Genomic DNA, 11,215 nt, shown 5'->3' on the forward strand with positions numbered 1-11,215 from the left:
ATGGGACAAACGCTAGTGTGATGAGTCCTAATGTGCAAGGGCCAAGCACACTTAACAAAATAATTAAACAACATTGAAACATTGGCAAAATTGTTTATAAAATATATTCCATAACATTACTTATAAATTGTAGGTATGCGTAATATAATAATTAATACACATATTTTGGCATTACGTATTTATAGTTAATTTTGTTATGCAAAAACAAAAATGTAATAAGATTACACGTCATATTAAAATTTAAGTAAATGTTAAAACCAAAATGCAATACAAATTTAATGACGTATAAATACTTAATTGTTTCTCAATTTTCACCCTTATTAATGTAATTAAAACCAATTTTACATTTCTTGTGGTTGTTCCTCTTCAGGAGGTTGTAATGATGCTATAAGCATTAATAAATCTTCTTTATTTAAATCTATGCTCATAGTACCCACTACATCTTCAATGCCAATCGTGCCATCATTGGTCATATCAACTTCTTTAATAAGATTGTCAAGTAGTTTCTGAGGCATCTTGTGACCTTGTTTAGATAACAGCTCTTTTAAAACCTCTCTATCTATTGTTCCCGTTTTGCCAGGATCGAGAACTTGTAATGCTGAACGCAATTCATCTTCCACTGAAAAGTCTCGCTGACGAATGGTTACCATTTTTAAAAATTGCTCATAGGTTATATGTCCCTGAGGATGCGGTGGCCTAACACAATATGCTATTAGTTCTTGAAGTTGTTCAGGAGTATATGTCATAAGAATGAGACATTTCAACATGTATATGAGTTCTTTTTCAGTAATGTAGCCGCTAATCTCAGAATAAGCAGGAGTGTGGTTTTGGTAAAGTTCCCAAAGTTGTTCTACTTCAGCTAATTGATCAGGTCTTAATTCAAATGGTCGTTTCAGTGCTTCCTTAGAATCACTGAAATCAAACGGCGCTGCAGGATCGGGCGGAGGTTCTTCAACGTAACCTTCCTCTTCCTCTACTATTTCTTCTTCTGCGGCTTTAACTTCTTCCTTTTTTTCCTCTTCTTGTACCTCTTCCCCTTGTAATTCTTCATCTAACTGTTCACCTATTAACTCTTTCCCTTCTCCTAAAAGTCCTTCTTCTCCAAAGGCATGTTCCCCCTCAAAATGCTCACCTTCTGCTTCTTCAAGGGCCTCAGTACGTGCTTCTCCTTGTGTTGTAGTATCTTGCTCTCCTTGAATAGTAGTTTCTTGTTCTCCAAGCTCATCTTTATGTTCACCTTCCAGTTGCTCAGTATCGTCAGCAGCCTGTGTAACATCACCTCCTTCGGTTGTGGGATCCTCAGTTTCATTATCCATTTTATAGACAAGAAATTTTCAATTCCGGTTAATTTAACTTTAATATTTTGAATATCTGATACTTACATATTGTATTTCATGTTAAACTAAAAAATTATCTCCACATCTAGGTTTCCTGAGGTGTGCTCTTAATGCTACCGTCAAGTTTTCCGTAATTTTGTCATATAGATTGAGACTGCCAAGTGATATAAAATCCAAAATATTAATAAACTCTTCTAAAAGTTCGTTTCGCACGTTATCAATAAATTCTAACATTTATACAAAATTAATAAACATAAAATAAAGTAAGGTTTGCTAATGTCACTATTATAGTTCGATATAAAGGTACAAAGACGGTGACATTTCTTGACATTTATTTTCTTATATATTCTTTTTCACTTTTTTAACGCTTTCTTATACAAAACCTACGCACAATAAATCAAGTATGATAAGTCGATACCATGCAATCCGAATTTTGTGTACTAAAATCGATATCATTTTAATTTTATCATATCTATTGGCTCTAATTTATTAAACGAATCGTTTTGCTTTTTACTATTTAATTCATAATAATTAATGTTCAACCTTAAAGAAGCTATAGATAAGCACTTTAAACTAAATTACTTCAAAATATAACCGATACAGTTCAAGATCCGGCTGCGTGTAATTATTACGTCCATCAAATGTTCGTAGCCAAAATATTTTTTAAACATAAGGCCATTTAAACAAAACAAAAAACTCAATCGATATGATTTCGGATGAATCGGATGTAAATCGTTTGTATTAATGATAATTGGATTTCTTTAAGAAGCTTCATTTTTTGTTATGAGAGTCCTCTGAGGTTACAACTATTTCAAAGTTCCGTTTTTTCACCGTGTCCGGGTCAAGTGAGAACATAATATACTTAAGTACTTTTCATAGAATGTTATACGTATAACTTATAAGAACTATAAAGCGGTCCATGAACCTAACATTACCTACCACATTTTTATGGACAGGTTTGTATTTTCATAATTCAAGGAATTATAAAATAAGTTCATAATATCAGGCTGCTTTTGTCGGACGCGTCTTTACGAATAAAAGGTGGTCTATTGTAGACATACCTTTTTTTTTTTTCTCGAGGGGGAAGCCTTCAAAAGGTACCCGACAACGTGGGAGCGACGCCGAGTTATGTGGGATTTTTACTGCACTAAAACCCCCCCGGTGGCCGTCCTCTGCGCTGCGTTGAGGGCTCCGGGATCTCCAAAGGAACGCAACCGGAGTCCTCTTAACGCGTTGCCCCGTCGGGCTCCGCCCAGGTGAGCTTGACGCTCGCCACACCATCTGGTGTATACGACGGTATGCGACCACACATACCGTCGTCCTTCCCGGGTCCGCTGGCCGGGCGGTTCGAGCTCCCACTCCTGCCGCCCGCAACCCCGGAAGCCCCCTTTTAGTCGCCTCTTACGACAGGCAGGGGATACCGTAGCCCTATTCTAGTCCCGGAACTACAGGGACAGTAAATTGTAGACATACCTATAGACCCTATAATCGCTCCTTAAGTTTTAGTCTACATTTAATGCTTTTAACAGTTAGCCTCACGTCATGGCACTTGACAATCACGTTTCGCCATCCTGGGGGATTACTACCATCTCTTAAAACAATATTATTTTAATCATACATTGAAATTTCGTACCACGGCCTCGTTAAAGTAAGATTGTTTTTATTATAATATATTTTTTGCAGGAAATTTAAGTTTTTAAGCAAAATATGACAATTTCAGTTGCTTTTATACAACGCTTAAGCGAGCGGAATATGGGTTTAAGTTTGTTCAACTGTGTTTGACGGAACATAATCAAGGCTGTGGTACGAAAAAAATAATGTTGATCCAATATTGAAACAAGTAATTAATTAAAAAAATCAAAAACCCGACTGCACCAAAAAGGCTGAAGTAGAATTTCCAAAAGCAGTGAAATAGGCATTTCGTTATTTTTATCCAGAAAGCCAAATACAAAGTTTCATAGTAGGTGTCTGCTTCAAAAACAAAAGATTTTCAAACAATATTATCCTATTTTATCCTCGTAGCGCTCATTTACGCTATATAATAAAGAACCTAAAAAATGTGTAAAATTCCAGCACGCTTAAGTTCAGCGGTTTCCCTTTACGTCGATCTCTGGTACAGCAACTCACTCACTTACGGCCGGTCTCAATAACTTACTAACCTTTAACTAAAAGTTAAATTAGCTACCAAAAGTAGCTGATGACAGTTGTTTGCGTTTCAATAACTCAAGATAGTTAGAAATTTTAACTTTTACTATTTATCTATCTTTGGGAGGGCTTTGCGCTTACCATAGTTAGGTTGAGCCATACAAAAATGACATAAAGCGTTTCAATAACATTCTGACAGCTTACTTTAGTTAGTTTGAGATACCATCTGTCAATATTTTGCTATCTCTCAAAATCGGGCGGTAATCGCCAGATAAAGCATTATAAATAATATTTTTTCCTACAATTATGGTGCTATTTTCTGATTAAAGTGATAATAAGAAGTATGAGGCCGGTATATTTGATTCTAGTGCAAAAACAGAAGCTGTAGAACGCACGACCTAAGTCGAAGGTCGACCTATGATTTTACAAAATTGTGTTAAAAAGTGCTTATTAGTAATTAGTTTTCATTTTCTATTACGGTGAAGGACAATAACGTGATGAAGCACACAAGAGTTCTTTAAAAATGTTCTGAAACGCGAGTGAAGTCTACCAATTCGCATCTGGCCAGCGCAGTGGAATTTGACCAATGAATTTGACCTAAAACTCGCTTACTTTGAAGAGATCCATGTCCAGCAGTGGGACATTAACTTGACATGGAATTATTAGTGTACATATAATAAAATATTGTCCTAAGTAATAAGCTGTAAGTATTCAGTAATCAAGGAACACATTTTATAACATGTAACTAACACATGTGGATATAGTACAAAAATATTACAAAACATGTATTTGTTATATAAAGTAAATAAAGAATATTCCATTATTTTCTTGTTTTCCTTGTTAAATATCCCAATTATATTTTATATTAAATAGGCGGCATCTGCTGTCAAACGTCAAAGTGCGTTTTGATATTTCAGGTTCGTAAATATTTTATTGTAATTATATCGTAATTTAGGAAATCTACCTTTTTATGTATAATTATGAATGAAAATTTGAAGAAGGTATAATATTAGATAAGCTAACACCACTAAAGTGAAATTAATAATTTACTTGGCGATATTAAACCAATGACGTTTTATACTTATAGACGGGTTATACTCCTACTAACTTGAGTGAAAACCAGTGTTGCCAACTCTCAAAAAAATTTATCCCTAAACTGAAGTCGAAACCCCCTATAATTGCATTAATTATTTGAAAATTCCCCTAAAAATATATTACATATATTACATATTTTTTTTTGGGATGCCGTGCCACCTTATGACCCGTTTCCCGTTTTTTTTTTTTTTTTTTAGCCCCGCCGTGCCGGCTCAGTACATGTTTGTTTTGGACGCCGTGCAAGGTTATGACACGTTTCCCGTTTTTTTTTTTTTTTTTTGCTCGCCGCGCCTTTACAAAACCCCTAAAAAAACCCCTAGACATATAAAACCCCTAGAAAAATCCCATACCACTCATTTACCCCCTAAATCTGGGGGGAAAACCCCTAAGTTGGCAACCGTGGTGAAAACTTGAGCGAAACTCCATTGATAGCACACATGCACGTTTTTTATTTTACTTACCTTTCACTACTTAGAAAAATATTCTATAAGGGACAGAGCTATTAGAACAATGTGATAAAAAAAGACAACTAGTGTTTGACCTTGCGTTTCAAGTCTACGCAAACGTAAATATTGACCATGGAATATAGTGACCAATGATTACTTCAGTCAAAACGGGACATCGATTTTTTTATGTCAAATACTTTTTACTTGAACAAATATAGTTGCAAATACTAAAAAACACGCTTTTATGATAAAATTAACTAAAAAGTAGAAAATAATTTTCAATCTATGAATCATTTAAGGAACAGTAAATAGTATAACTGTGGAAAAAATGTGGGGCGCTTTTTGAAAACTGGTAAATGGAGCGCGCCATGTTTTTTTCACAATTATACTATATACTGTTACTTAATTGACAATGGCAACGGTTCGTTTCGGAGACAACGGCACGAAGCATCGAAAAAAGGGACTGTCCTGTTAAAAACGGGATGTATGGTGATTTTACCATTGATCCGCATGCTTGTCAAAGACAAAGAAATAATGGAACAGAAGGTAAAAAATGTCCAAAACTGTCGATAATAGTTTTAGTACGTCGTTTACGTAGAAATGTTATAGTACAGTTGTAAAGTATAGACAATCAAAGTTCATAGTTAATAGACGTTAGACTACTCTGTTATCTATACCTTGTAAGATGTCAAATAAAAAATCCGCTTATTAGAATGATCTCGAGTGTTTTATTAAAAATAACTACTTTACATGGTGTCAGAAGTTCAAGTAAAGTTCAATAATAACGTCGCAAACGAAATAAAGCGCGTGATAAAGTTACGAAATGACGTCGAACGACGCTGTATCTGGTATAAAGCCGCCAGACAACTTACACATTGACGCGGACAAGTCCACGAGTTGGAAAAAATGGCTGCAACAATTCGAGTGGTACGCCACTGCAATTCAATTGGAAAAAAAGCCAGGCGTGGTCCAAGCTGCAACATTCATGGCTGTAATAGGCCCGGATGCAATCGAAATTTACAATTCTTTCAACTTGAAGAACGAGGAAAAAAATAACCTTAAAACTATTAAGGAAAGATTCAGTGACTATTTCGCGCCAAAGACGAATATATCGTTTGAACGATACATATTTTTCAAAATTGAACAGAATGAAGACGAACATTTCAAGGAATTTTTAACAAGAATTAAAACCCAAGCCAGTAAATGTGAATTTGACAATTTATTGGAAGAAATGTTGAAAGACAAAATAGTATTCGGTATAAGATCCAGTCAAGTAAGAGAAAAATTACTGACAGAGGATAAGTTAGACTTGGAAAAGACAATAAACATATGCAAAAGTAGCGAACAAGCCTCCAGGCAACTGGACGAGTTTGAAGGCAAGTCGAAACCGGATAAAGTATTATTAGTAAAGAATACTAGTGATAAAAATTATAATGCCAAAAATAAACAAAATAAAACATTTTATTGCAAAAGATGTGGCACAAATCATAAAAGCAGAGAATGCCCAGCGTTTAACAAACAGTGTACTAAGTGTAATAAAAACGGTCACTTTGCTAAAATGTGCCGCACCAGAAAGAAATATAATAATAAGCAGAAAAATAGAGTAAATGCATTAGAAGAAAGCTCAAATTCTGAAGATGATGTGTATATCTCAGCTATAAGTGCTGGTGAACAGAAAAATTGGACAGAAAATGTACATGTAGATAATATGAAGTTTACCGTTAAATTAGATACAGGAGCAGAATGCAATGTATTACCGAGACACTTGATGGAAAAAGCCAAGGCAAGTCTAAAACCTAGTCGAACAAAAAATTTGATAAGTTACACAGAAGATAAAATGGCAGTTCTAGGTGAAACAGAGTTACTATGTAAAATAAAAGATGAAGAAACAAACATTACATTTAAAGTAGTTAAAGAAAAAGTTACACCGATTCTAGGACTTCATACCTGTGAAAAATTAGGACTTATCGCAAGAGTCAAGACATTGAAGGAAAGTCAATGCAAAGATGATATATTTGAAGGGTTAGGCTGTTACAAGAATTATGAGTATGATATAGACTTGATTGAAAACCCAAAACTTGAAATAAAAAAAATGGTTTTCTGTACATGGAATACCAGAAGAGCTAGAAACCGACAATGGAACACAGTATATGTCTAGAGAATTCAAAAATTTTCAACAGGAGTGGAGATTTAACCATGTAACATCTAGTCCACATCACCATCAAGGCAATGGGCTCGCTGAGAAAGCAGTTCAAACAGCGAAGAACTTATTAAGAAAATGCAGTATTGATAAATCAGATGTTCAACTCGCCTTATTAAATTGGAGAAATACACCAAGAAATGATTACTTAGGTTCACCCAACCAACGTCTTTTCAGCAGAATTACAAGATCTCCAATACCTACCAGTGATGATAATTTGAAACCAAAAATTATGCACGGAATCACAGCTGAATTAAAACGATTAAGAGAGAAACAAGTTAATTACAGTAATAAACATGCTACAAAACCAGTTAATTTTGAAATCAATGATAAAGTCAGACACAAAGTTGCTCATCGACATTGGGAAGGGGCAAGAGTGATAGAAAAACCTGAAGGTCTACCAAGATCAGTCATTATTCAAACAGATCAAGGCCAAATCTTACGAAGAAACTTTAGTCACCTGCACAAAACACAAGCAGACATAACCAGGGACAGAGTTGTAGTTCCTGAAACTAAATATACAGATGAACCAGCAACACAACAGGTTCCAGCTCAAGCGCAATCACCAGCTGTTCCTAAATCACTCCCAGTTTCAACACATTCATCACCAAGCACCGCCAATCACTCACAGAAGTCAAACACAGCTCAAAGGGCAATAGCAGAAAGAACAACCAGGTCTGGCAGAATAATTAAACCAATAAATAGACTTGATCTTTAATAATATGTATGACTAACAATATGTATAACTAATATTCACTAAAGTTAAACTTTGTAATGTATATTAATATATGACTAGATAACATTGCTTTGTATTTACAAATTACTTATGTTTACAGTAACTATACTAATAACTTGTTTTGTAAAAGTAAAGAAAATTAATATGATACAAATTCATGATAGTTAGTAAATATTACAATTATCCTGTTAATTAGTTTCCTGGATTGCATATAATCATACTGTAATACCTATAATATATATGTGATAAGTGTTAGATAGATATTAATCTCTGATATTAAAGTTTCTAACTGTAGATCATTTTGTAACATCAAAATTAGAATGAACATTGTAATAAGTAACTTTAAAGTATAAAATTGTAATGTAAGTCAAGATTTAGGTTTAAACTAATGTTAATTAAAGTCCAGATTAATGTTTAAATTGTTGTATTTAAAGTTAAAACTATAAGCTAATGTTTATTTACAAAGAAAGGGAGATGTAAAGTATAGACAATCAAAGTTCATAGTTAATAGACGTTAGACTACTCTGTTATCTATACCTTGTAAGATGTCAAATAAAAAATCCGCTTATTAGAATGATCTCGAGTGTTTTATTAAAAATAACTACTTTACAACAGTTTAACTAAATAAATTATTATTATATAGAAATATAATTTGAAAGAATGTATCTATACAGATGTATCGACTGGTTTAAAATATACGATTTAAAAATAGTTTATATTTATTATCATAGATTAGCAAAGATTACTCACTCCTAACAAAAAAATATACCCAGTTTTGAAAATTGAAATAGTTGCGTAAAAAAGTTTTGCCACGTCTCCGTGCTAAAATGTCCCTAAAATATTTGAAATAATTATTTATTTATTATGTAAATTACGCAGTATTAGTTATTGTAAAAAATGTTAAGGGTGAACAACCCTTATCACTTAAGAGATATGTAAAATAGATAGTAGCCAATTCTCAGACTTACTGAATATGCATATAAAATTTGGTGAAAATCAGTAAAGCCGTTTCGCAGGAGTACAGTAACTAACATTGTGACATGAGAATTTTATATATAAGATTATAATTTTACCGTGGTCTTTTTGAGGATTAATTTCTGGCTATACAAAGATTATTTATTAAATTATGTTTAGGTTAAGGAAGAAATACGACCTTAATGATTGAAATATTTATTCAATTAAAGAAATTTTAAAATACCGTATACTATCCTATATAAATTTTATGGTAATATTTTTTATTATTTACCACAGGTATCGAAGAAAATTTAAAGATTAGGATACAGAATTTCCCATATATTTTATTAAAATAAACTATAAAAAGTTATATTTTGACTAAAAACACACTAATATAAAAATTAAGTAGTGGGATCTTAAACTATAACATACGACATATGAACATCGTCAGCTTCAATAAAATGTCACTTCTGTTCTGTTGATCTATGACCATGCATTTTGCGTCTTTATCACTTTCATTGACAAAAACATACTTTGTCTCATTCTGGCTACTCACGTAATCATGGCGGATCGAACACGAAAAATAAACAAAATTTTATAATTTCTCTTCATTTACGTGTGATAGGTGATTCCATGAAGCTTGTTTCTTTTTCGAGCATAATTTGTGCATTTACGCATTGCACAAGAAGGCATTTTGAGGCTTAAAATTCAAAATAATGACGTTTAACGTGTTCAGTGACATTCGTGTATATTACTACGCCGCGCGAGAGCGACTGGAGTCGTTTCAACTCGTTTTACACCACTTGACGTATTTTGTATGTTTCAAGTTTTGCCCGCTTACGGCGCATCTTTAGTTATAGATCAATGGGTTAAACATAAATCAGTTTTGTTGAAATGCAAAAACGGAACGCTTCAGAGGGACACATTTGCTTACCGAAGATAAGGAATCTATCTGACGTTAACTTTAGTTGGCGTTGTGAAAAAAAAATATTGAGACGACAGTAACAGATAGTTTTAATGTCAGAGTAAAACTCTGGTAGCTAACCGAGTTTAACTGTTAGTAGATTATTGAGACCGGCCGTTAGTCAGACAGTCATCTTGATGTGTATATACGAGTATATATGTACTAGCTGACCCGGCAAACGTTGTGTTGCCAAATAAATAAAAAAATGTTAAGGCTGAACAACTCTTATCACTTAGAGGTAAAAAAATAAAGATAGTGGCCGATTCTCAGACCTACTGAATATGTATATAAAATTAGGTGAAAATCGGTGAAGCCGTTTCGGAGGAGTACAGTAACTAACACGAGAATTTTATATATAAGATATATTATATAACGTATGTGTAATCTCCTCTAAATTTCCTGTATTTTGACACCCTACTCAATAGGTTTGGTTAACTTTTTTTATAACGTGTTACTGCTCGTATTTCGCGAAAAAATCCACCATTTACGGTCTATAAAATATATAACTTCAGTAAATCAAAGTTTCGGTCATTATTTTACCTCGTTAGTGGTAGAATTTCATTATTTTTATCTAACAAGCCTGATGCAAAATTTCATAGCGTTTGCTTCAAAATTGACGATTGTTAAAATGAACTTTAAACCCTTATTTTACCCTGTACGGGGTTGATTTTTCGGAGGACGATAAATAAGTGCGTCTTTGTTCCTATCCAGAAAGCCAAATACAAAATTTTATAGTAGTTGCTCCAAAATTAAAGGATTTCAAAAAAACTGTTTTACCCTATTTTACCCCCTTTAGGGTAGAATTTCCAAAAGGCCTTTCTTAGTACTTATTCAAGCTATATAGAGAACCTATGTGCAAAATTTCAGAAGTGTAAGGTCCTTGGTTTAGGCTGTACGTTGATTTCTGAAAAAAGAAAAAGTCATTTAGTTAGTCAGTCAGTCAGTCACCTTGCTGTTTTATATATATACAAATATGTTTTTATAATCTCCGTTTAATTTTCTTTCATTTGATACCCTACTCGATAGGTTCGGTAAACTTTTTTTTTAAATTTGTTACTATTTCGCGCCAAAAATCCGCCATTTTGTTTTTTTTTTTACTAACACCTATCTAAGGACACTCGGGTCATTGAGACAAATATAATGACACCTTAACTGTTGAAATTCATCCAACCGTTTGTTAGATCGGATCAAATAAAGAAAGACAAACATACAAGATACGCGCGAAAAACATAACCCTTCCTTGGCAGTCGGGTAATAAAACTTTCGTGAACTATGATGGTTTTTAAAAGATGGTCGTGAGTCCCCTGGTGCGTTGCAATAAGACGACGGCACAAGCTA

The 11,215-nt window shown here is 33.5% G+C and overlaps 1 protein-coding gene across 1 annotated transcript; it reads right to left on the reverse strand.

The window, feature by feature from the left end:
* Positions 1 to 317: 317 nt before the first annotated feature.
* Positions 318 to 1,662, reverse strand: LOC140751807 (uncharacterized). Its single transcript, XM_073085858.1, has one exon. It carries the CDS (start codon positions 1,314 to 1,316, stop codon positions 342 to 344), a length of 975 nt encoding a protein of 324 aa, XP_072941959.1. The 5' UTR covers positions 1,317 to 1,662; the 3' UTR covers positions 318 to 341.
* Positions 1,663 to 11,215: the final 9,553 nt, after the last annotated feature.

The sequence above is a fragment of the Epargyreus clarus genome, unplaced genomic scaffold, assembly GCF_041222505.1.
Source record: "Epargyreus clarus isolate Ecla_fem2 unplaced genomic scaffold, WU_Ecla_fem_2.2 ptg000023l, whole genome shotgun sequence".
Taxonomy (NCBI): Eukaryota; Metazoa; Arthropoda; class Insecta; order Lepidoptera; family Hesperiidae; genus Epargyreus; species Epargyreus clarus.

Excerpts from the sequence above, each read along its gene's own strand:
- LOC140751807 (XM_073085858.1), bottom strand. The coding sequence starts at position 1,316 with ATGGATAATGAAACTGAGGATCCCACAACCGAAGGAGGTGATGTTACA.